This window comes from Vidua chalybeata, chromosome 1 (genome assembly GCF_026979565.1).
Source record: "Vidua chalybeata isolate OUT-0048 chromosome 1, bVidCha1 merged haplotype, whole genome shotgun sequence".
Lineage (NCBI taxonomy): Eukaryota > Metazoa > Chordata > Aves > Passeriformes > Viduidae > Vidua > Vidua chalybeata.
The window spans coordinates 35,955,852-35,982,817 of record NC_071530.1 but is presented as its reverse complement, the minus strand read 5'-3'; the positions used below and the strand labels follow the sequence as shown (position 1 = coordinate 35,982,817).

At 36.5% G+C, this 26,966-nt stretch overlaps 1 protein-coding gene across 6 annotated transcripts in view; it reads left to right on the top strand.

Moving 5' to 3' along the window:
- The window catches only part of TBC1D5 (TBC1 domain family member 5), a 318,166-nt gene that overhangs the window by 159,238 nt on the left and 131,962 nt on the right, over positions 1-26,966 (top strand). For all 6 annotated transcript variants that reach the window (XM_053967563.1, XM_053967571.1, XM_053967579.1 and 3 more), the window contains 6 exons: positions 1,915-1,981; positions 15,754-15,862; positions 17,666-17,755; positions 17,869-17,940; positions 20,275-20,342; positions 25,205-25,307. In XM_053967563.1, the coding sequence (XP_053823538.1) occupies positions 1,915-1,981; positions 15,754-15,862; positions 17,666-17,755; positions 17,869-17,940; positions 20,275-20,342; positions 25,205-25,307 (509 nt within the window). The remainder of the gene's footprint in view (positions 1-1,914; positions 1,982-15,753; positions 15,863-17,665; positions 17,756-17,868; positions 17,941-20,274; positions 20,343-25,204; positions 25,308-26,966) is intronic.

The window sequence follows — 26,966 nt, the reverse complement described above, 5'->3', positions numbered from 1 at the left end:
TGCTAAGAAAGAAAACTAGAACCATTCTGCAGTGTGAATGAACAAATGATACAGCTGGATAAATGTAATCCAGCTCTGGTCTGAAAAGGAAAACATTCACTTTTCAGTAAAAATAGAATTTTGGACAGAGGCCTGAAAATAAATCAATAAAATAGATGGGAGTATTGGGTAGATACTGTAAATTAGCAGAGCTAATAATCTGACTTGCAGACTTCAAGAATATTGACAAATGCTGCTGCATGGAACAATTTTTAATACTTTAGCTCATGGCTGATGAATGGAAATATTGTACCTGTTAACAGGGGAAAGAAAAGTGATAGCAAAGCACCTGAATGGGCTGACCGTTATCTGTGCAGGGCTTTAAAAAAGTTTTTAAGAAAGAAGTAAGAGAGAAAAGCAAAGCCAATGGCATAACTTTTATTGCAGGTTTTTTTGTTAAATGAGACATTGTGGCCAGCTAACCTGCTTGCTTTTCAAAATATACATTCAGGAAATACATTCAGTCTGTCTGGATCTCAGTAAACCATCTGATGCAGTGCCACAGGAGATGCTGTGAAATAGAAAGGATGGGGATTAGTGAAGCATAGTAATTCTAGAATGAATAGAGAAATGTAAATTTTAAAGAAAGAATTCTTTTTTGTGAAGCTTGGGGTTGAACCAGTCTTATCCTATATTTTCATTTATTGTTTTGCCACAGAATGAGAGCTGATAGACTTTTATTAAATAAAATTATTGTAAGGTAACATCTAGTTCTAGTGCAAACAGTATTCAGGCAGGACCGGTCCTTTCTGAAGACAAGAGGACTGCAAACAGCATGACATTGTATGAACTACAGTATTGCACTAGAAAGATTGTTTAGTGTAAATTGAAAACTTTTTTTTGCGAATAAAAAATGGAGAGTTAACGTGCAGGCATGTTTGATTAAGGATGGCTGTGAAACTGCAAGATGGAGTGGCACGAATGTCATCTGTATTGAGCAGGATTTGTTTGATAGAGAAGAAAACCACTGTCCAAATTATGAACTCGGAACTTTTAGTATGCTACCTACAGTTCCTGTCCCTCCTTTTCCATGTGTAAGAAGGACTGTAAGAAAACGGGGAATGCAAAGCCTCATTTAGAAAAAAGACTGCAAGAACTTGATTTCAGTCAGCAGAACAGAGAACAGAGTTGTGCAGTGCTACCTCCAGATTAACCAAGGAGGAACACAGGAACATAGAAGAATGATCAAGCTAAATGATAGTGCAAGAATAAACAATATAAAACAGAACAAGAATAAATTTGCTTTGAAAAATGCATGACTCCTGGCTTTTAGCAGTCTTTCAACAGATGTACTTATAGAAGGAAAGTTTCCTTGTAATCCTTGATTTCTAGCAACATCACTGTTCCATGTATCACCAGCCCACAGGATGTAAAATAAGATGTTTGGCAGACATTTTAATAGGTACTGTCATGGAAGCTTTGAACTTGTGCTATGACAAAAAAAAAAAAAAAAAGAAAAGAAAAAAAAAAAAGAACCTGATATCACAAAGTCAGCTTAGATTTTTTCAGCAAACAGATGAACTTTTAGATTTTTTGACTTAATGTTGGTAAAATCAAGCTCATCTACTAATACAGTGTACTTCTGTAACCCTATACTAGTTAAATTGTGTTTAATAGTTTGAGAAGAACCTCAGTCAAAACTTTTAAGTGAAATTAAGTATCAGATTTTCAGAACTTTCAGAGTCCAGTTTGAACTTGGAGGCTAGTTAAGATGGCTGTAAGAATTTGAAGAGGTAAAGTTGAGATTTGTCTCTGTAAGCTTTAGGTGAGTTTTGTTGTGACTGAAGTTACCATATATGGTAAAATCAGTTGCAGTTGTCATCCATATCAGAGTTTGTCTCATAACAAAGGTGTTTTCTCTTATTTTTGTATTAGGAGGATCAAATGAAAATGGAAGCACACCCCCCACCTCAGATTCGGATGGAACTTTTATTTCTTACAGGTTAGTAATTTTTTATATTTATTTTCTAATTTTAAGAAGGTTGATTACAAGAAGCATAATCTATTTAAAGCAAAAGAACAGGTTGTATACTTTAGGAGGATTGTGGAATCTAAACTGGAACAGTTAACAAAAGAACATGAAGTATTTAATTAAGGAATGATCTAAAAATTTGTTTTCTGGATTATTTTTTTTTTTCAGAAGTTGTTCAAAATGCTTAACTGATGAAAGTACAAGATATTTGAAAGCCCAAACATTCTAAAGGTTGTTTTTTGTGGGTTTTTTCCTCCAAAGTATTCCATTAAATAAACTCACAGCAACTAAGCTAAATGTTGAAATATTCAACTCACCAGTGATCACCTTTCTGATCTTCTCCAAAGTAACTGGATTTATGGAGCACACAAAATTCTATTTCCTCATTATTTCATGTCAAAAACCAAAGCCAAGATAAGTTAAATTTGAGATTATTTGACAGGAAAATAATATTTCAATTTTGTTGGCAGTAAACACCAGTTAAAGAAACTTTTTTCAGCAATGCCATTGAGTTTGAATCTTGCTTGGGCACATACCAGAGGGTGTCTTGTGCTTGAAAGCACAGAAAGTTAATCAGCAGGTGTATACTTTCATCTTCTACCCTGCAAAATACTGACTCTGCTACAATTTTTTTTTTTCCTTGTGACTAGTAAATTAAGAGTATGACTTGTGCTAACCAGAAGGATTGCATCTGATTTTCATGTTTAAGTATGGTAAACAAAACATGCTTACCACATGATTATTTTCAAATCATTTAGTGGACTGTGTTGGTTGGCATTTTTTTTTGGTTTTGGTTTGTGCTCTGCTGGAATCTCTACTTCAAAGAGGTGCAGTCAGGCAGGAGGAACCTGCCTGTTGGCCTTGTCCTGGTTGCAGCCGGCTGGGGAATGCTGAACCGTGGTGCAGGGAACGAGCTGTGCTGGTCACGGGGAGCCTCAGGCGTGGGGCGGCAGGGAGGGACACAGTGCTGGAGAACCTGTTGCAGGCTGGAGACAGAGCCATTGCCAAGGAGAGCAAGGAGCAAACAGCCTGGTCTTGAGCATGTTGAAAAGAAAGACTTTTTGTAAGGACCTAGAGGGAACAGCAAAGAGTTTGCTGCGATTCAAACACCCCGAGGAAGTTTCTGGACTAAGAGCAAGGTTGGAAAAAAGGGTGTGCCTGCAGGGACAAAGTGGGACTGGGGTGGGTTGATTTAGGTATCCTTACAATTTTGTTTATCCTGATAGGTTGACTCTAATGAGACCTACTTTGTGATGATGTAAAACTCTTCTAGGGTGTTAGCATATTCACTTTGATAAAATATATTAGAAGATCCATTTGAGGGTTCTGCATGACTCTGTTCCTTGTCATATTCCTGTTTTCTGCATGCAACATACTCTCTAAGTTAAAAGAAGGGCCAAAAAATACCAGCCAGGATAATATTCGTGTTTTTCAGGTGAGAAGCATGTGTAGATAGAGAGACCACAAATCAGTCTCTCAAAAACAGGCAAGATAGAATTTAACCAGATCAGCAAAAGAAAGTTGAGAGCACTCTCTGCCATTAAAGCCAGGAAACTTATTCCTGAAAATCATCAAGTCAAGAGCACTAGCTGTTGTACCTGCCAAGTGGCAACACTTGAAGAAGAAGCAGCCAGCTTTAGCTAGACTTTGGTTCCACAAGAGTGTGAGCTGTGGAGCTGAGGTCTGAGCCCTTCTTGTCACCCCTGCTCCACTCAGGCAGTAGCAGTCATCTCTCAGGGAGCTAGTCAGGGAGCTAACCCAGCCCAACCTGTTCATTCTTCCTTGGGAGAGCTTTCTGATGACTTCCTCCTGCCAGTTTCCCATGGTGTCAGTGCCATTGCAGGGAATGTAGCTAGCATGGACAGCCATTGGGAGGACAGAGCATGGTACCTTTTACCTAAATCAGCCTAAAGCTTAGTGAGTCTTTAATGCTTCACAGATTAAGTGGAGGTTAAAGCTGGTCTTTGAATCTATGTATTCCTTAGTACAAAGTGCATATAATAAATACGACGTTGGCTACAAGTTCCACTGAATATGCTAATATTCTGTCAAAGAGCCCAACTTGGGAAACTGAATTTAGTTAGTCTTTTAAGAAGGGCCCCATATCTCATTGCCAAAGTGTTATTGATGTAATTAAAGGCAAAATAGTAAAAAAGATACATATGTGTATATGTGTATTGGGGAGGTGTGTATGTATACATATATATAAAATAACTTCTGACTTTTCATAGTTGGCAAGCTATCACCATTATTTAGTAATAGTGCTTGATATGTGAAATGTGTATTTGTTTCTCAGTGGCAAGTAATTCCTGTGATCTAGTGAGACTGGCTGTAAATTTGATGGTTGGGTTGGATATTGTTTTGATAGTTATAGTTCTGGACTGCATGTTAAGTAAAATTGAACATCTAACACCTTATGAAAGATGAAAAGTGAATCCTAAACTATCTTGAAAGATAGTGATGGTAAATGGTTGTTATTTATTTAAGGACTCATTAGAAATTTTGACCTATTTTAGGATACTGTCAAGGATTATTGTTTTAGTAAGTTAGTAATTCGGTAAAACTAATGAGGGTCTTGTTTACCCAATGCATTTCAGTCTATCATATTTTTAAAATATCAGCTAATGAACTTTTGCCCTAAAAGAGGCAAGGACATCTTTGAATCATGGTAGATGTCATACATATGCAGAAGGTTAATACATGAAAAATAGTATTGAAAATTTTTGCTGAAACAAAAGTTGCTTAATATTTTGTCAGTAATAGGCATTTGCAATTTCATTTGAAGAGATTACTCCAAAAATATTTGAATATTAGTAAGTTTTGCTATTAAAATGCTCCTTAAAACATTATTTTTACTACAATAAAAATAAACCCCAGTAGAAGTTACTTGATTCCCACAATAAAAAATAAACCTCAGTAGAAGTTATTTGATTCCCACATTTTCTGTTTAAAGGACAATTTGACACTATGCAGTACAAGACTCCCAAGTGTATGTGTTAATAAAGGATGACCTATCATTATTCTTTGATATATATGATGCTCCAGAACTATTTGTATGGTTTTATTTTTAATATGAAGGCATCACCTTAGAGTTTGTGACTCTTGCTTGTGTTGATCACAGCACAGATGTAATGCTGCATGTGTTCAGATAGTGAGCATTTCCCTTTAGGTCATAACATTTGTAAGTAATGTAAGTGAAAAGCACATGTGACTGGCATATATTTTTAAATATTCTTTGAGTTCATGAATGTGTCCTGTCAGGTCACAGAGAATTCTCTAGCTGGTCTTTATGCTCTGATGGAAGTACTCTTTGTGTACTTGGGAAGGAGCTCTACTAATAAGAAATTATGAAAATTATTTCTTAGAAGCATGTCATCAAAATTAGAAGTTCACTATTGGAAATATTTGAACAAGGATTTAGACATATAATAACTTTCAGCTTTTAAATGTTAGAAACTTAAGGAAAATACTTCAGCTTTGCTCTACTGTGTTATTTTACTGCTATGGTTAAAGCCATTTTTGGGTGTCCAAATGGGCTGGACTTCACCAAAAGGAAAAGGAAAATAGATGTGAGTCTTTATTTTCAGTATCTGCAATGCAGTGCCACTGGAAAGTGGAAATACTGTCTTTCTCCTCCCTTCCCAAGGGCAGCTGACCTTCTCCTCGCCAAAGAGGTGAACCCCTTGCCAGCACATATGACTACAGACTATTACATTAATCTGTTTAGCCTCAGTACCAGCTGCTTGCATGTTTTTAATTATCTTATTAGATGGTATAACAGTGACCTATGAAATAAAATGAAGGTGAGTATTTTTTAACTTTATTTTACAGGCTATTTTTCTAAATATATTTTAATGACCTAATTATGACTTTTAGGGAGAGCCATTGATGCAGACATTCAATTTGGCTGATAGAATCTAACATCTCAAGGACAGTTATTTTCTTTCAAGGTGGATTCATACATTAATATTGCTTCTAATAAATATATAGCCTAAAAAAGCTCACTTTTCATACTTGTATATGAACTTTATGATTCAGAGACCCATGACTGCTATGTTGGATAATTTCTTAATACATGTCTGCACATATATATAAGTTTAATTCTTACCCCATGTATCAAGATAAAGTTCTTTCCTCTGTGGCTTAAATTCCATGACAAATGAGGATTGCTCAGTGCTGTAGGTTGTGTAGACAAGGTGTCTGCCTTCTTCTGCTCATATTTCAAACAGGCAGAGAATCTCGTATAAGAAAGACTTTTGTTTTCCATTTTCTCCCCCTGACTTCATGCATATTCTGCTTACCAGATGTTTCCTTCCTTGATGCAAAAAGGCAATGTGGTCCTGCTGGCTGAGGCGTTTCTTGTGTGCCAGCCAACTGCAGACACTGAGCATACAGAAGAAAGACGGCAAGGCTGTTCCTCCTTGGTTCTTCCCGCTTCCAAAAGTGGTGCTGAAACCACTTGGGTTGCCCTTTAACTTTTGTTGGCAGTTGAGCCAGAAGTGGCTACATAGACCCTGTCCTGACATGTTAAACATACTGTGAAGATGTGTGCAATTTACATACCTCCACCTTAAGGAAAATTTTGTCTTAGTCTATTAGGAAGCAGCCCTTTTCCATCTACACAAGTCTATCTAGTCTTGTTCATACACAGACAATGTTACTTCATTGTTTTAATTTTAAGCCGCTCCTGTGCAATTGTGGTCTTATTTTTCCTGATTTTGTTCACTGTATGTCCACACATAATCAAGAGATGTAAAGAACCAGCTTGTTTCTGTGGGTCTTTCAGTTATTTTGAAATAAGAAAAATTGGGCACATAAGGCAATGCAGTGAAATTTTCACTGCCGCTTCACTCTACTCCACAAGGAGAGTTCACAATGCTTGCATCCTTTCTCTCTTTCCACAAAGAAGTAGTAAAACTGGCATCCATGTTTATTTTGTCTTATCCTAAACCATTTGCTAGACACTGTTCCAGTTGATGCTATTTATGTGCAAAGAGGCCTTTTCAGCGTGAGTTAATTTTGTCTGGGAGCATGTAAACTCTCTCCTTGATTCTTCTGAAAGATCACGTTCATAATGTGCTAAGAATCTTTCTCTGGATGTGGTAGTCTGTGCCAGTACTCTCATTTTGTCAGTGTTTGTGATGCTGTTAGGAATTCCATCTTGCAAATCTCATTTTTCCAGCAAGAGAAGGTGACTTTTTGCACTGATCACAGGTTTCCTCCAACAAGTTCTTTTTACTCCAAAACCTGGAAGATCACTATTATTCCTATTAAAAGCTTAGAATATTTCTGATTTTCTGTGAATTCTTTTAAAATTACATTCCTTTTTTTTTTCCTTTTAAGGAGACTTACATAATTTCCATCTCTGTCTTGTCAAATTTCTGTTATTTACTTCTTCCTTCCTGAAGAAGCTGATCCTTGCTGCATTCCTTGCCTGTTGTCCTCAGGAACTGGCGAATCATGTCATAAGACAAGGAAGAATAAATTGTCATTAAGGAACTGAAAACCTGTATGCAGTATACTCTTTCTAAGATACAAACATTTCAACACATATAAATTTTGGATTTTTTTAAACTTTACCAGTGAAAATTATACTACTTTCTAAAGACATAGAAATGTCAATATGGACTTGCTTTCTAGTTTAATGCAATGTAATAGGAAAAAGCAAATTTAAGACATTTACTTAAAGCTTGAGATGCTTTTGACAGAGAATCAGAAAGGAAGATTGAGTTACCAACACCTTTTGTTGGTAGAATACTTTTTTGTGGATTGGCTGCAAGAATGAAGGACCCAGATTGTGAAGAGAGACCATGGAAGAGAGAATGGTAATTTCTAAAATCCATGGAATGCAAGTGAAAATTTAATTCACTCTTAATTTATTTTGTTGTACTTGAAAATCATCATATATACCACTGACACCACAATCAACTTATGCCATACTTTCCCTTACTAATGTTTAAAGTGATTTTCATTATGAATTTATTTTACTTTTTCACTCTCAATAACCTTCAGATTTTCATGGCAATTGGGAGATGTGACTGAGGACAGGGGGGAATTTTCAAAAAGGCTAAGAAGGAGGATGCAGGGAGATGGGCCAGTTAGCCACACCTTTGCCCCAGGGAAGATGGAGAAGCAGGTAATATGCTGGGGGCTGGAAAAAGGATCTGGGGGTCCTGGTAGGCATCAAATTGAACATGAGTCACTAGTGCTCCTTTGCAGCAATGAAAGCTAATAGCATCCTGGGATGCATTAGGAGCAGTGCTGCCGGCAGATCACAGTTAGTAATCCTTCCCTGTAATCCATACCTGGAATGCTGTGTCCAGTGCTGGGCTCCCCTGTAGAAGAAAGACATGGGCGTACTGAAGAGTGCCCAGAAAAGGGCTGCTAAGATGGTGAAGGAACTGGAGCAGCTCTTCTGTGAGGAAAGACTGAGAGAGGTGGGAATGTTCAGCCTGGAAAAGAGAAGGCTCAGAGCATTTTTTTGAAATCTGTGAGTATCTAAGTGAAGGGTAGAAGGGACACAGAGACAGGCTCTTTTCAGTGATACCCAGCAACAAGATCAGAGCTAATGGCCACAAACAGAAGCAGATAAGATTCCAACTGAGTATCAGGAGACTCTATTACATGTGGTTTTTAGTTGGATGATTTGTAGAGCTGTAGCCTTTAACTTCTGTTGTGTCCTGCAGGAAGGTCTTACCTTTTCTTTTCCTTAATGAATGCATGTTTGTATAACAAGGCTGCATGCTTGTGAACACACACAATTCACAGAGCTCTGCCTAGCTGTGGGTATGAGTAGAAGGGTAAAACAGGAGAAGGGAACCTGTCGTCCCGAGAAGTAGGAAGTAAACGCTCTACATGTGCATGCAAAGGATTTCAAAGTTATTGGGGGTTTTCAACTAGAAAGCTTTGAGCCTGCAACTGTCAAACTCAGTTACAATGCAAAAATAAAAATAGTTGAACATCATACCTACATTTTTTTTTCACCATTCTTTAAATGTATGCGAAGGTAACAAGTAGAGGAAAATGCGCTGGTGAAATTTAGACTTCAAAATGGCTGTAACAAGAATTATTCTATGAAAGCTGAACAGGTAAAGGGTTGGAAATTATGTGCTTTCCAAAGACCAAACTTGGCTCTTTGGCTGAGAACCGCCAAGCAAAGTGGACAGTTTGGAATATGGAGAAAGGTATCTTAGGGTTCTGCATCAGACCTAGTGCTATGAGGAATGGTGCTGGCAGAGCATCTGCTGCCAGTGCAGCCTTATTTCAGTTCCCTGAACTGTGCTGCACACACTGGTAGCTTAAAGAGCATAGCTAACTAATAACTTTATTTGCTGGAATGTTTGCCTTAAGAAAGTGATTTTACCTTTCTTCACACAAACCTTTTTAACTGAATGTCAGCCAAAAGTAGATGAAACCTGAACTGTTTAGAAAAATCTGCCCTTTGAATGTTCAGCCTCCCAGCAACACAGCCATGCATATTCACACTTACATGGCTGTTAGCTCTGCCACGTATCCTGAGGCAGGACTTTGAGAAACAGAGGAAAATACATGTATTTTCCAAACAGACTGATAAGCCTTCACATTAAAGCTGTCAAGTGGATTTTCAGGGTAGCAAATAGAAATCTGTGTGTTTCAGAAATATTTTTTAGAAACTCTACTTATTACTTTATACTACCTTTCAATTGGGTTTTTTCCTCTGTTTTATAGAATTAACTCTGTCTTTATTACATTCCTGAAAGTTGCCTTACTTTTTTCTCAACTGTTGATTTTATGACATAATAAATAATACAAACTATCCATGTTTCTTGGATTTATGCAGTATGTTTGAAAGGAATTGTTGCCTCTATTTAAATATTTAAATATAGGTACTTGATATTCCTATCAATAAAGATCTCATATTGCAAAACATATGACACAATAATTTGAGAATCAGTTTTCTTTCTGATGGCCTGTTCAGTAGCCTGTTGTTTCATTGAGTGCCCCTGAGGAGCCGAGTTTGGGTCTCAACATTTTAAAAAGCACATTCTGAAGATGAGAACCAGTATAAAAATGTGAAATTGGCTTTTCTAGAAGCACACATGCGACTGTTTTAAGATGATTTTGCCAATACTAGCAGCGCTGCTCAAGACTTTTCTTTGGATCTCTCTGAAGCTATCCATTTTATCCTTTAATATTGGTCTAGAGGATGGAATAAGCTTGAGATTTTGATTGAAATCCTAAATATGTATGCAAATGTTTTAGTAGTATAGCAGTATTCTTCCACAGACTGAGGAATATTCTCTGTTATCTAAATGCTGTTGTAACAGCAATAGACAAAATAATGATACACACTATCTGATGACCCAGTAGTTACTGGTTTCTTTGTTAACTGCAGTTTCACCTGAACATCAATTATGGACAGTAATATTTACCTGGTAGATCTGAGCCCCTGCAGTCCCAGAACTGAATCTTTAGCCCTTTTTCAGTGACATAGATTGTAGTTCCATGTGGTTCTTCACATTTTTACATCTCTATGAGTTTTAGTGTCTTCCACAGAGTTTTTGTGTTGTCTGAACATGATGGTATGAAAATACTTCTTACACTAGTTTTAGACTTTGGCAGGATCTGCATTCATACGTTTCCCCAGCTTTATCCTCTAAATCAGTAAATGCAGAAGCTAAGTAGCAGTGATTGCTGTTTGTGCTATACCAGTCTCCCTCAACTGTATTTCTTCGTCTTCTGAACAGAGTATGTACTTTGTATGGAGCTTTAATAAGCTACCATTGCATTCTTCTGCATATCTATGCTTGATGTATTGGGTTTACCATTATGCTGGAGATTGAAAATTAGCAGCAGAGCCAGAGGCAGGTGTTCTGCTTCTGCCTATCAGTGGAGGAAAGTCTTTGTTACCTCTCCCCAACATGCACAAGCTCAATGTTGCCTCAGTAAAGCTCTTGGAACTATTTGAATTTGAGTTATTTCCTAGGAATATTGTTGGATTATTGATGTTGTGCATTCTGAAAGAGTTTATAGTTGCTTGTTCCTCTATAGCTGAGCAATAGTGGGATTCCGGTGACTTTTACTAAGATGTTAGACCTTAGAGATTCACATACCTTTTCAAGAATGCTATCCAAGTGCATGCAGAATTTTACTTAGACTTTCTGGTGTAAAGTCCTGCTTGTTGTGATCTCTGCTAACAGTCAACTGAGAGGAACATTTCTGTTCCAGACTTCAAGCTTTTGTATCTGAAAATCTGATGCTTGTAATTGCCTTAACAAGAATCATATCCACAAATCATATCCTGTTGAAAAAAAGGAAAAATAGACTTCTATATATGGTTTGCTCAGAGATCAACCTCATAAGAAAGAAAGTGTGTGTCTTAGAGCAGACCCCAGTATACAATTCTTTGGCAGAGAGATTTTAACTCTTGTGGTTATGACATAAGTGCATGTTTCAAAAGATGGAAAGGAACAGATGAGAACTATGAACAAATCCTGCAGAATTAATCCCTTCATTGATTTGCCTGCTTTTTCTTTCATACATATTAAGTACTTTTCCCATTTTGAAGTAATGCAACTCTCCCTAACTCATGCCAGTAGATACTTTACATTGGACAGCTATTGCAGAAATAACATATGAAATTAAGTTTCTTAAAGAACTATTACTCCAATAATTTCTTTCTCATTCAGGTCTGTGTTGGTTTGGCACAGCCTGATTATTGGTAGCAGGGGGGCCATAAAGGTGGGTTCTGTGAGAAACTGCTGGAAGCTTCCACCATGTCCAGCAGAGCCAATTCCTGATGGCTCTGAAGATGGGCATGCTGCTGGCCAAAGCTGGGCCAGTTAGAGATGTTGGTTACCCCTCTGTGATAACATATTTAAGAAGAAAATCAAAGTGGTGCACGCACAGTTTTTCTTATAGTCAGAGAAGAGAAGGAGGAGAGAACATGTAAGGGAAAACAACATGGAGACACCAAGGTCAGTGGAGACGGAAGGGCAGGAGATGCTCCAGGCACCAGGGCTAAGATTCCTCTGCAGGTCATGGTGAGACCATGGTGAAGCAGCTGTGCCCCTGCAGTCCACGGGGATCCACAGGGGATGCAGAGATCCACCTGCAGCCCGTGGGGGAGGTGCCCACACCGGAGCAGGTGAATTCCTGGAAGAAACTGTGATCCAGTGGAAGACCTGGTGGAGGGAAGGGGCCCCTGCTTCCAGGCTGGAGCAGCCTGTCCTTGGAGGTCTGCACCCCGTGGAAAGAGTGACCCATGTCACAGCAGTTTTGGGAGGACTGTGTGCCCATGGGAGGGACTCATGTTTGCAGCAGGTGCAGTTTGGCTGCTGTTCGTGAGCATGGACCCATGCCAGAACAGTTCACGGGAACTGTCTCCCATGGGAGGGACCCCATGGCCTCACAGGGGAAAGACTTCACTCCCTAAGCAGCAGAATAAAACCTTGATGACAAACTGACCAAACCCCCATGCCCTGTCTCCCTGCGCTGTTGGTGCAAAGGAGTGAGGGGTTAGGGGGAAAATGGCTTCTTTTACTTCTTTTTCTTCTCATTATCCTCCTCTGACTCTTGTCAGTAGTAAATTCACTTTGCAACTTTAAGTTGAGGCTGTTTTGCTCTTGAAGTGTTTTCTCCTGGTCCTTATCTCAACTCAAATCAATTTTTTCTCTCCTCTGCCCAGCGGTGGCATGGGAGGTTGAGGGAGCAGCTTTGGTGGGTGCCTGGCATTGGACTAGTGTCAAACCAAGACGAGGTCTTATATTATATGTATTTATTATTATTACGAAGACTTTACAACATGTGCAGTATTACATTACACAGGATACTCAAATAAGAATCTAAAATGAAAAATATTTACAAAATAATCAGAAAACATTAACATTGACATTTGCCTTTAATTGTACAGTCTACAGGTGGTATAACACAGGATCATGCATTTAATTTTCTAGCTTGATTAAAAGTAAATGCATGTACTTATTCATAGTTTAGGTGGTTCCTATTAGTTCTTTGAAGTCCTTCACTGCAGTGAAGGAAATGGAATATGGTAGACTTGAGTTCCAATCTTCATTGTTTATTTCATGTTGACTGGTGGGTTTTCTGCAATCCTGGGTTAACAAGGCTCTTAGATACTATTTTACATAATAGGACTATATAATTTTAAATGTTATCTTTTTAGAATTGATTGCTTGTTCATATTAAACAGTGTTGCCACTATCAAAAGTCTCTAGAATTGTAAAGCTTAATTTATTAGTCTTCATTCAAAATACTCGAGAAATGAATTAGTGAATGCTGTTCAGAAAGGATTTTGAATATCATTCAGCTCTACTAAAACTGAGGCAGATTCCAGCTTCCAAGTAATTTCTTTTTCAGTTGCTTATAACTTTTTTTGTGATCCTAGCAGCCAAGAGGGAATGCAGAGGAGATACGATCTTGCCAAATTTCTTTTGGCGGTTTTAAAAGTAATTTGGTTCAAAACGTGTTTGGAATTGCATTACTTTTTTTTTTTTTTTTTTTTAAGGCATAATATCTGCACTAATACAATTTCAGAAGTGTTGAAATTACTTTCTTACTGTGTAGCAATCACTTCCAGCAGCTGGTGAGAAAAATAACCTGAAGAGTTTCTTTCCTCTCTGTTCTTTCTTTTCACAGTTGCACTGGTTGAAACCTTTTGCTAACTCAGCTGACACACTGGCATTTTCAAAGACATTGTGGGAATGTCATCCACTTGCAGAACAATGTGAATAGCTTCAGAGTCTGACCTGTTGTGTGCACAGGGGAATGTGTCACTCTTGAAACATAGCTACCTTAGGGAGGCAGCTTGGCAGCAGTTATAATGGCCAATGATGCTACAAAATTTACAATGGCAAATGAAGAATATTATACGTGATAGAAACAGGAGGGTTATTCAGATAGCCATAATATACTGTAGTTACTGAAGTATAAGTGGCTGTGAAAGAAAGGCCCAGATTTTTCACAAGCTGTGTCTGCTATACACCATACGTTGTATTTAAAGGAGACAGAATCATGGTAAACAATCGTAGGCAGCTCCCTGCAGAAGGTGAGGATGTGTGGGAGACAAGGAGACAAAAATGACCAGATAGTCTTTCTGACTTGGAGACTGGGGGATGTGAGAGGAATGAAGGAAGCTGCTCCAGACCACTGGAATGACTTGCTGCTCTTTTGGTCACCTGGGGGTACTGGCGCTGGGGAGAAGCTAAAGGCAGCCCTAAACCCTGCAGTCTAACACTGCTATAAGCATCTTTGCTCTTACCTGGAATACCTTTGCTTTTCAAAGTATTTAATAATCAAGACCCAGAAGTAAACACTTTTTTTAAAAATATGGTCCTAGCTGAAAGGTGGTGCATTCACAAACACAAGACTTCTGGTCTCAGCATGAATCATGAGCTTGCTCCTGTCACAGAGGAAGACGACCATAATTTCCTGGCTTGCCAAGTCCATTCCTCTACAGTTCTCAGCAGCTATATCTTACAATTCTGTTTTAAAAAACTCACTCTCCCAACTCAGCTTAAAAGGCTGAAAACTATCTAACTTCATCTTGCATATATTTAGGACAATTTGGAAAACCAGAGTTTGCTGGTATTTAGTATAACCCACTCTGTGACCCTCCTTAGCAGACTAAATGTGGTGAGATCTTAGCCTGGAGTCATAATAGTAGTTTCCCTCTTCCTAGTTTCATTTGGTCTCCCAGGGAGAAGTAATAGTCTCCCATGTGACAGGGGGAGGAGGAGATGTTCACCTTAAGGACATGCATTGAAAATAAATCTGAAACGCATTTCCTTGCACATAACCCAGCTCCTTACCTTGAAATTGCCCTTTGTATTTTAAAGTGGCTGCAGAAAGTCTGTGAGCAAGTCGTGGGCTACTAAGACTATCAGATCGCTTCAGCTGTTCTTCAGATTCATTTCAGTAGAAGTTGCAGGAAATATAGGTTTAATTCCTTTATTCAAACTCAGTAGATGGTTTGGGACAATTAATTTCCAATTGTTTCCCAGTAGAGCAGATTTACTTGTATATTAATGAGGCACAGGTGTTAGGCCCCTGGTGCCTGCATGCCTGGGAGGCATATTTAGGTTGTTTATCTAGTCAGCCATAGGTACTGCAAGGTACTCAAGCTTGCCTTTAACAGTTTATACAGTGAGGCTTTTTAATTTTTTGATGTTTTTTTAAATTTCCTAGCACCTGTTAAAATTTTAAAACTGATCATGTAGAAAGAAGTAGGAGTGATTTCAATAGTAAATAGCACTAAATGTTAAAGAAAGTCATCTTCTATGATGCTTAACTGCCCAGCTTGACATTAAGAAGAAAAGAAGGTTCATTTAAGCAAATACGTCATGTGAAGAGCTAATACAGTCAACAGTGTACTTTTCTGTTGCATATTTTTTGGAATAGGTACTTCTTTGTCTACAGCTGAAACATGAATGTGCTTATATTAATATTCATTTTTCTTGTTTATTCACTGAACTGCAGTACCAACATTTTAGAGGAAATGGAATAGCCTCCATAGACATTATGAATTTCAGTAGCTGGCATAATTATAGCGATCTACATATTCATTAAATCCAAAGAAGAAATGTGTCCAAAAAAACAGCCATGCGTTTAGAAGTGGTACACAACTAAATATATACATTTTAAAAAGTTGCTATCCTCTGCTTATCCAAAATTGTGTAGTGTCATATAGTCCTTAAATCAGCTAAAGCTTTTTGTTGTTTAAATGTTCATTCCTTTTGCTTTTGCAGTAAAGAATGGGAAGAACTATTTGTAAACAACAATTACTTGGCAACTATACGGCTGAAGGGGATTAATGGGCAGCTGAGAAGCAGCAGGTTCCGTAGTGTTTGCTGGAAGGTAAGAAGAGAAAATATTTATTTACAGTTTGTGGTTGCAATATATCAACACATTACCTGATGCGCTGGAAGATTACTGATGCAAAGAATCATGAATTTTCCAAGAGACTTCATCCCAATGTTTTCCTACTCATTTTTATAATTCATTGGACATTTGCTAACCACATCAAATTGCTTTAAAGCTGAATTGCAGGTAATAGCAAAAGAATCCGAGGAAAGTGTATCTTTGTGCTGGTGATATGTTTAGAACTGAGTGCCACACAGCCATCTCTCCTCTCAGTGTCTGTGCAGGGAAGTCATGGACTGGAAATAGATGGGAAGTTAGTCTAAAAAATTATGGTTCTGTGGAATTTGGGACTGCTTTAAAATCAGTCTTATGCTTCTGCTAGCTGGTTTTCCCAGTGAAATGAGAAAGTGAAGACCAATCCCTCTTGTAAGGACTGGATGAAGAGGGAAGCAAGGTCTTCCAAAAGCACAACAGCTCCTGGGGAGTTTTTTTTGGTTTTTTTTTTTGGTTTTTTTTTTGGTTTTTTTTTTTTTTTTTTTTTTGAAGTAGCAGGGGAAGGAAGAGAGAAAGAAACAAAGTAATATGGGGTAGCTCTATAAAATCCAAACAAATTTTTGCAATGACATCAAGTCTTCTGCTGTGCACTAACTCTGATAGTACAGACATTTTTTTCTAGTAGAGTTACTGTGTGTTAATGCTGATCATTTAAATTACCTCACTTGGAATTTCTGAACCATCATTTTGGCACAGAGACATACAAAAAGAAATTTAAAATACTCCTTCTATATGAATTAAAGAAAGAGAAAGTTTGATATTTGAAATATATGTAGCATTGAACTAGTTTAAAGTTACTGAAAATATTTTATTCAGTAAGCCTGGTGAATATATGCCACCTGCACTGTTTTACCAGTTTGCTTCTTTTTAAGTCTCTAAATTAGGAGGCCATAACTCAAAGCCCTGAACTAACACAAAGATCAAGTCCTTCTCTGTCTACTAATTAAATCACGGAGTGGTTTTATTTTGGAAAGAAGGCAGGGTTTATTTGCTTGTCCCAATATGCATTAGGGCTCTGTTGTTAAGTACTGAAATTTAAATTTTTTTTTTGTAATTTAGGAATATTTTTTGTTTATCAGTACTTCTGTTTGTCAGTATTACTGTTTCTTAACACTTTACAATGTGCAAATAAAAACATTGAAAAAGCAAAAAAATACTGGTGTTTTTCCTTGCTTCAGATGCAATTAAATAGTACTGTGCACTGCATGTTTCTTTCCAACCCTTTTCAAAGAGACATGAAAAAACTGAGATGTAGGCATTCTCAAGGACTGTCTGCAAAACTGCCTCTCTTAGCTTTCTTGCATAATTCTAGAGCATGTTTCATTTCTTACATTGGGTATATCCCTCGGTGCTTAGTTCCTGCCCTGCATTTGTGGTTCTTTTTAAGCACATTGCGTTAGGTCATTGGTGTTACGTAAATAGCTTCAAATTTTGTATATCTTTTTTCACATCTTTCCATTTTGTTTCTGCCTTGGAAGTCACCATCAACTTTACTGTAGCTGCAACAGTTTACAAAGCTTGAGTTCATGGCTTCAGTTGACTTAAACTTTTAGTTTTGACCCATAGAACTGCTGCTGTTCCTAGCTACTTATTTATGGACTAAAAAGCACTAAAACCAGAAATATTTTATAGCTCTTTGCATTCTCTTTCTTTCTGGGGTGTTTTATGCTGTCTGGTAGGATTTATATGAAAAGCTATTTAAAACTGATGAAGCTTAATGAATTTATTTTGTTTTGCTAATAGTTATTTCTGGATGTTCTACCGCAAGACAGAAGTCAATGGATTAAAACCACTTCAGACTTAAGAACTTCTTACAGTAAGATCAAAGAAATTGTAAGTTGGTACAAGATAGGTTCTCATACTTTGGCATAGATATTGACACTTACAGCATAACACTAGCTTATAGCATAGGAGAGGATTTGATTTTTTTTTCTGTTTTTATCTAGCACATTACAAACCCTCGGAAAGCAGGACAGCAAGATCTGATAATCAACAACCCACTCTCTCAGGACGAGGGGGTAAGTTAAGCCAACACACTCTACTAAAATTCTCATCTTCTTCATACTGACGCAAGTGAGTTCTTGCTGAAGTAGGCAAAATGGCAGGTGCTAAAATCTCCCTCCTAAATGTCCAAACTGACTTGTGTTAGCAATTGTTCCACAGGTTCTGCTGGACAACTGGAAATGCTCATTTCCAGGCTGATATTCTGATTTTTAAGGGCTTAATTCAGGGAAGGTTGTGGTAAGCAAAAAATCGGTGCTGGACTATAATTAACTGATATGCTTTTTTATCACTGTATGTTTTCATTTTACACATCAAATGGCTCTAGTTTAAGGAGTGTTCAGTGTCTCTAGTTTAAGGAGTGTTCAAACAGTCAATATGAAGTGAATGCTGTTAACAGAACAATGAAATACCCTCCTCTGGAAGATTGTTCAGCCTTGGACTGTTTTTTACTGCATTTTGTTATACCTGAAAAGCTTTTAAGTATATTATAGCACATATCTTTAAGCTTTTCTGTTAATTATGTTACCATTGTTACCATCAAAATTCTATTTTATCAATTTTTTAAAATAACTTAATGCCGTGAAAATAATGCCGTTTGGCTGCACTTAAGAGATTTACACCTGAAAAGACTGTCTCAGATATCTCTTGTGATATTACTCCTGTTTTGTCCACAAACAGAAGCCCATACTTCATCTCTAGAGTGGTACTGTGCTCCTTATTTAATTTAGAAGGAGAGAGCTCTGCAGCTGTTACGACTGTGCACATCATCAAACTATTCTTGCATCCACCTGGACAGAAAGTTGTGTCAACTGTAAAAGATTTAAAGTATTTCTGCTGTAGTTTGTGATTATACACAGTGGCTCAACCTGCTTTCTGCCTGTGGTGTCTTTCAGATATAGAAAACAAAGGTTAACAACTCAGAATATGGGTTAGGGGATTAATCTATAAAACAAAGCCACTGACCATAGGACTGAAGATCAAAGTGCCTTTGAGCCTCTGCTGTGTCTTAATGTTGCACCCATTTTTTGTCCTGATTTTTCCTTCCCTTTGCAATGCAGCTTCTGTTTGTTTCCTCTGTTCTGATGGCCCAGGGTGGGAGCAGAGACAGGGGAGTTCCAAAATGTGGTCTAGCTGCATGACAAGAGTTGTGAGTTAGAAAGGTACTCACAGAATGTAAGATATTATCAAAGATACTAATATTTTTGAAGTTTCGGGTTTTTACCGAGTTGTAACACAGATATAGCAACTAATTAACATGGGTTTTTGTTATTTTACTTCCCTCCCCATAGATAGCATTCATTTACTTTCTCTTTTCTTTCTGGGAGCATAAGCCACCATGGCAAATAATTAATTACTGAGAGGCAAGAAATTGTGGAAGTATTGTACAGACTCTGTATTGTATTTCATTCACTGGTGCTGCTGCTATTTGAAAACTTACCTAACCTGCATGAAGGCTGCTATAATAATTTTCTTCCATCTCTATTTTGATCAAGCTATTATCCCTTTATAATAAAGAATACAGTTTCCAATACTTCTCTGGAGCATACAATTAATAGCACTTTCTGACTTCTTTCTGGTTAGCTTTTACAGTATATTTGGAAACAAAGCATGGAAACAAAAGAGAGAGCATGAAAATAGTCATAACCTTAGCTACAGAAGAAGCTAAACCTACTTCAGATTCTTTTATTTAATATTTTTTATTTTGATAGTGAGCTTTAAATACTCTTGCTTTTCCTATCATAATTTTTTTAGAATGGCCAGTCTTGGTCTTCAGAGTGGATTAGAATGATGTTGTTTTCATAATAGGTATTTGATTATCATACACTCCTTATATGGTTTTGCCTCCACTAAAACAAACTAGCTTACTCCCAAACAATTTCTTATGGATATTGCAGCAGCTTCCAATTAAAGTCCCTACATCCATAGAAGAACTACGGTACAGACCAGTGATACAGACCTTTTTCCTTGCGTGAACAACTGAATATTTTTCAGTCGAGTTGCTGGTTCTGATAAGTTTGACTTTACTCTGCCATACTAAATATTCTTCCTGGAACCCAAACAAGTAACTCACAAACCTGCAGCCATCCAGTGAGCATATGCCATGAGCCTAGGACAAGGATCCAGGAATTTGAATGTTTTTATTTCTGATCCAAACTGACTTTCTCAGATATGTTGTGCTGGTCACCAACATTCTTTATCTCCCATAAAATATTGATATTCCCGTCTACCAGGAATGTTGAGGATTAATTAGTCAATATTTGTACAGTACTTTGCAGTACTTTGTAGTTTATTAGCCTTAAGTATTAGTAGAAGTCTTGGTATCATACAATTATTTTTTCTTATTTCAGAGTCTTTGGAATAAATTTTTCCAGGATAAAGAGCTTCGAGCAATGATTGAACAAGATGTGACAAGAACGTATGTAGATCTTTAAGAGAAATTTTTATATATAAATTTCTATTCTGCATTTTTATGTGATATATATTATATTGTGTTTTCTTGACTTTGGTTAGTGTAAATGTCAAGTTTGTTGAACATGAATGTGTGGAAACATACATTAAATGTATAAAAATACAACTTAAATGGAGTAAAAAATGAGACAATTTAGCTGAACGTTAAATCCCAGAGATTTATTGGTATCATTGAAGAAAAGCTCTTCTAAATTAAGATATTAGGAGGTATACTACTTGTGAAATTTAATGTCGTTTTCTGTATGAAGCAAAGAGAACATAAGAGAAATTGAAAGGTCTTTTAAGTAAATTATGATCATAATGAAAGATTGAACAGATTACTTTCCTAATTCTCAACACAATACAATCAATAATAAAAAAGCAGTTTGTAATTAGTAAGAGAAATGTCACTCATGTATAGAATTTGAGAGGTTCTATTTTTCTTTATCACTATTCTAGCTTTATTTGTCATATATGCCTTTTAAAATTTGTCCTGATATTACTATGATTATGTTTTCATCTTCTTGGCCCTTAGGTCATTCCTGTTTAGAAACTTATTTGAGTTAGAACACTCAGTTCCTGAAAATATTTCTTTTCAGAGTGCAAGCATTGAGTAATGTGTAAATATAATTAAATTCAATTACTGGTTTGCTACCATGTGATATTTTACTGTATTGCAAATATTTTTCCTTATAACTTGAAAAAAGTGATGATAGTCGTAGATTCTACAAATCCCAAGCTTACACATTTTCATTTACAGGAACCAAGTCATGCAGAAGAAATCATTGCAATCTGGTTTTTGAATATTTTACATGTCCGTCCCTAGACCCATTCTTGAATGTATTTTGCCATGAGATGTATAATTAAAATCTGAGTATACTTTCATGTGCATTCTCACAACAGATGGTATTTTTTGTTTGTTAAAGGAAACAGTTCAGGATGTTCTAAGATTAAAATATATATGTATCTAAACTATAATTGGAGAATGAAAAGTTTTATGGAGGTTATGGTGGATGTAAGATTATTATTTAAATATATATGTATATACACACAAATTCCAGGCTCTCACTGGCAAATGGCAGAGTAGTATTCACTAATATCAGTAATAGTGACTAAAGAAATTTTCATTTATGGATTTATGCAAATGATACCTATTTGAAACAATAGTGGTATATATTGTTATTATATCATCAATAGCAAAATAAGCAATGAAAAAGCAAAATTTATCAGTGACATGAATGTATTTTATAAGCTACCTGCATTTTATATGTACACTTTTTTGTCTAATCATAAAACATAGTATGCATTTTTACATATACTTATGTATCTATTTGTCAACTATAATTATTTTAAGAAGCAGTAAGTTTTTAATTCTGTGGCTTTAGAATGTAAAAACCCTCTCTTTTTATTTACATTCTTTAAATAAATCCCTGGAGTTAGAATTTTAAAAGTTTAAAATTCATCATTAGTTTACAATGCTTTTTATTAAAGGTTAAAATAATTATTATATTCAATTTCCATAATCACTACTATCTAGCTGCTGTTTCTTATTTAATGAATGTTTTTATATTCTTTGTCATCTAGATCAGTCCTCCATCATCCCACAGCATCAAGTATATAATGCTGTAGAGAGTGATGTTAACTGCACACAAAGTAGCAAACCAGAGTTCCAGCTATCAAAGCAGTAAAAAAATTACTCTATAATGCTTTTGTTAGAATTCCCTAAAGTGTAGTAACAATAAACAGGAAAAGTGGCTAGAATTAGGTTCCTAAAATTGGTATTTGTTTAAATTGGTTTAAACTTCAGGATTTTGCTATCTAAAGGCAACTGGAATAGAGTTTGTTCGTTTGTGTGTGTGTTTCTGTGTGTGTGTGTGTTTGTTCCTATGCATTTTGAGAATCCTTATTTCGCCTAATTATTGGGTTTGTGAAGCCTAGATACTCACAGCTGGGTTAATCATGCTTTAGAGTCTGCGTACCTGTAGAACTCTAGGACACAAATCATCTCTTCCTAAAGCATAAATATAGTTTTTGTCTGATGAATCACACTGTGGAGAGGTACAGTTTTCTTCAGTAATTATAAAAGGCTTCTAGCTCACCAGTACTTAACAAAACTTCAGTTTCCTAAGGTCAGGTAATAGAAATCCTGTCCGTAATGTCTACATAAAAATAACAGCTTCCAATACTTGCAAGTAGGAAAGGATATTGTTAAGTTAGTCCCAACTCATTAGTGATCAATGTTTTTAAAAAATTTTTTTAATACTCTGCAGGAATAGAAATCAACAGATTGGCCAGTGCAAAAGCATTTAATGCAAATTAAACTTGTTGGCATCACAGTGTACATCTAGTGTTATAAATGGCTAGATTTCATTACCTTCTTTCTCTCCAGTATTTCAAGAAGCTAAAAGGCCTAGGGGGCATTCTCCATAGACAGATCAAGTCAATATCTTCTCTTTTGTAGTTGTATTTTTATATATCGGTCTACTTAGTTTCTGCTTCAGGAGTAACAGTCACAGCTTAGGATGACAGAAGGTATGTGAAGATGAGTAGTGGTGGGTGCTGGGGTTCCAAATTCTCCATCCCCAAATAAGAAAAAAAAAAAATTAAAAATTGTCAACATAAAAACAGCAGTGGAAAAGCCACTGAAGAGCTACATCTTTCCTAAGTATGTGGAAGAGATGGTAAGAAACAGCAATCCATTGATTATGATCCCCATTTCTGTCTGCCACCTAATTTGTTTTGTGCGTCCATTTAGTTGTTTGCCAGCCTGGTTCTTGAAATTTCTGAGTCAAATCCTGGCTGCCTGTGGTGCAGGCATCCCTAAATCAGCTAAAGGAGTATTTTAAAAAGCTGTATCTGAGTCAGGCTGGTCTTCACTTTTAGAAAGCAGGGACCTGAATGCACCATTGTTTAATTGTAAAGTTGTGGTAAAACAGTCTAGGAAAATTCCCATGTCCTGATACAGGCTTTCTCAGAGATTTAATTAAATATAATAGTCTCATGTTCATGAAAAGTATTCTTACCTTGCTAATTTGAGGATACTGTATTTCTTAAAACAGAGCTTTAAAATGACATTTTCCATAAAAATCTACCCTGAACTGATAGTTCCCTCATGATCTCTTCTATTTACATTTACTATAATTAATACTTCAGCCAGCTTATTCCTGAGTTTGTTATTATCCTTTCTGTCACAATCTCTGGTATTACTAGATCCTCACAGATATCTCTGTGTATTTTTGAGTTTTCTTTGTTAGTCTTCTCTTCCTAAACTTCATAGGGCAGGCCTGAATAACAGTCCTTCAGAAATAATCTCTTCAAACCCCTAAATTATGTTGATTGCCATCTGCTGTAATGCACTTTTGGTCTCAGCTGTGTCCTTCCTTTACAGTAATGTGATTAGTACAAGTGCATACAAGTTTCCAAATGTTGGTCTACCATTACCTCCACCAGGTGCCAGGAAAACGTTACACCTCTCATCCCAGTGCCTCTCTCAGGACTTCAGTATCACTGTGTTTAAGCCACGGTGTCTTCTCTGCCTTGGCTCTTGATTCAGCTCCTTCATCCAAGGATTTCAAAGCACTTTCCTAGCCTTAATTAGTTCTGTTTCTGTGCTTGCCTGTCATCACCTCTGTGAGATGACCACAGTGATTAGCAATGTTAATAGTCTTATCTGAAGTAATTTGTTCTAATTTCCTATATTGTTTCTCTGTGACAGGCTTTACAATAGCCTTAAATACATCTGGTCTAAAGTGTAACATTGTAGCTCAGACCTGCGAAGCTTGTTTGAAGAAATCTTATTTCAAACCATGTGATTTAATTCTAATATTCTATATTTCAAACCTTTATTTCAGCACTCTAGCCTGAGGCCTACCATTTTTGTCTTTTTTTAAGTATTCTTCTGTTTTTCTTTGTCCAACACTACCATTTCCTTTCTTTTTAGTATTCTACCTTTTCAGATTTTATTTTTTATTACTCTGTATATCTGTGGAGCAATGTGGTTTGGGGCATTTGCTTTATGAAACATATTTTGCCATCTAGTTACTTCTTCAGTAGCAATGAAAACACCTTTGCTTGTGCACTTATTCTAATATTAAGTAGGCCCTGCACAACTACTCTATTTCCGACCTCCGCAGTCAAGGAGCAGGATGCACAGGGGAGAGTTGCTTCAGAGTAGTTACAGACTGGAAATATGTACATTTTCCAGTATGCATGTAACAGGATTTTCCCAGAAGCCTTTTCTCCCTATTCTCACACATGTTCCACTTCATTCTGGTTCACTTAGGATATTTGCCCAGACAGATTATTTTATAACTATAAAGTTTATTTGTAATAGCTGTTAAGGACAGTGAGATGTCTAATTGTGTTGTATTGCAACAGCTACCAGTAAGAGATACGTGATTTTAGGATACTGGTTCCATGTCAATTATGAGATATTTAAATAATCTTGTCATTAAATGATAACATTTTTTCAAATATTAAAGAAATACTGAACCCTTGTGTATGTGTTCCATTCTAATCCATTCTTCCACTTCTTCCATTGTATTTCATTCTTGCAGATGTCTAGCTTTAATGAGATTAAAAGGGATTAGTTATTTAAATATAACTGTGATATCATCATACCTGTGTAGCAGACTGGTGTATATGAAAGAACACGGTTCATCATTTCGGCTGCAAAACAAATGTAACAAGTCGTTAGAAATGTTTAACTCCAGCAGCGCAGACCAGTGGGAACACAGACAAGGGAGATGCTCTTACCTAAAACCTCTTTCAGAAGACCAGCAACTTCTGTGCACTCTATTGTTTACTTTTGCTGTATTGCTTCATTTTCAGCTTTCCTGAAATGCAGTATTTCCAGCAAGAGAATGTAAGGAAAATTCTTACAGATGTTCTGTTCTGCTATGCCAGAGAAAATGAGCAGTTGCTTTATAAACAGGTAATGAAAATACTGTACAGGTGGCATTCATTGACTCAACATTTTCTATATGGTTTGACAATAATGCAGCTCTGTTGTAGCTGAAGTTGTATCATGATGCTGAAATAATCAAAGAGCTGCTTGTCAGCTGGTTGGTAAGTAAGCTCATTGAATAACATATGCTTTCTCCTCATAACACAGTACCTTAAGTTGTTTTCTTTAAGGTTGCTAAGTTTTCTAACTTTAAATTTCTTTATAAACATCTTTTTTGTTGTCATTGGTTAAGAAAGGAAAAAAAAAAACAAAGAAAGGCTTTCTCTGCTTAAGTAAAGAAAGTACACAGCAGGATTTAAAATGGTACTGAATAAACAAAAAGTATAGTGACTTCTGAAATTTAGACAAAGTTACTTCTACTATTTCAAGTTTTATGTAATATTTAAGTTCTTCCCCAAAGTGCTAAAGCCATGCAGTATGTTAGCAAAAAGATCTTTATCTAACCTTGTAGCATCCAAGTACAATGCAGCTGACAAAATCCTCTTGAGTGAAGGATAAGTAACTTTTACAGAGTTACTTGAAGAAGAGTCTGCTCAAATCATTTCTGATAAAATGGTAAAGAAAGCCTAAGTTGCACTAAGTCTGCATCCACAGAGTTAGTAAGTTAATTAATTCAGCATTTGTTCTGAAGGTTTTGAAGTAACTATAAACACGATATTGTGTTCATTTAGCAAGACCAATGCAGAGTATCAACCGAAGCAAACGGAGGGATACTCTGTGTGCATGGACAAAGAATAAACTGTAGAGGAGCCAACTTTAGGTAGATAGAAAATTTGTCATGGCAAAAATACAGAGATTCAGTAAATGTGAAGATTTTTATGAAACAATCTATGCTTTCAGGCATGGTCAGTGACCACCTTGTCCTCAAGCCAGGGAATAGGGTTGTTTTGTGGAAACAAAGGGCGTGTGAGTTGAAGAAACACTTACTTCTGCAGAATTTCTTAGAGATTATATAAAAAATGGCCTATATAGTTATCAAACATATGAAACATCTATCAACTGGTTATTTTTCATGTTTGACAGACAGTGAGCAAGGAATAGTCTTGCATAAGAACAATAAAAATGAGATCTAGGAGTTGTGTTTTGAAGGGTGCTGCTAAAAAAATACTTGGCAGTATTCAGCCTCCTCTTTCTAGTGAATATAGGCCAGAGTACTGATGATGGGGAAATGGAAGAACACATTCCAGCTAATTTAGTCTATCATTTATTAAACAAGAAGTATTATTTTACTCTTTGATATGACTTAAAAGGACTTAATTACCCTCTGCTCATATTTAAAATCCTCTTGATTTCTTAGCAAGAAATAATACCTTTCTATATAGGGATGGAATATTTAGCCAGATCAAATTAAAAAAAAAAAAAAAAAGCACTGCGTTTCATCACAAGCTGTTAAAGCTATTATTTTCTACTAGGTGACACCCCGTTTAACATAGACCATATTGTTAATAGTTATGGGATTTTATTGAATTAATGAGACTGTTATCATGTAGTAGAATGTCTTGCTGAGTTAATTGAAACTGCAGAGATTATATAAATGGTATTAATGAACTTTGACTGCCTGATGCCTCAGCTTTAATAAAGACTGCTTGGTGGGCTAAATGAACATAGGCAGATAAAAGAACAGGT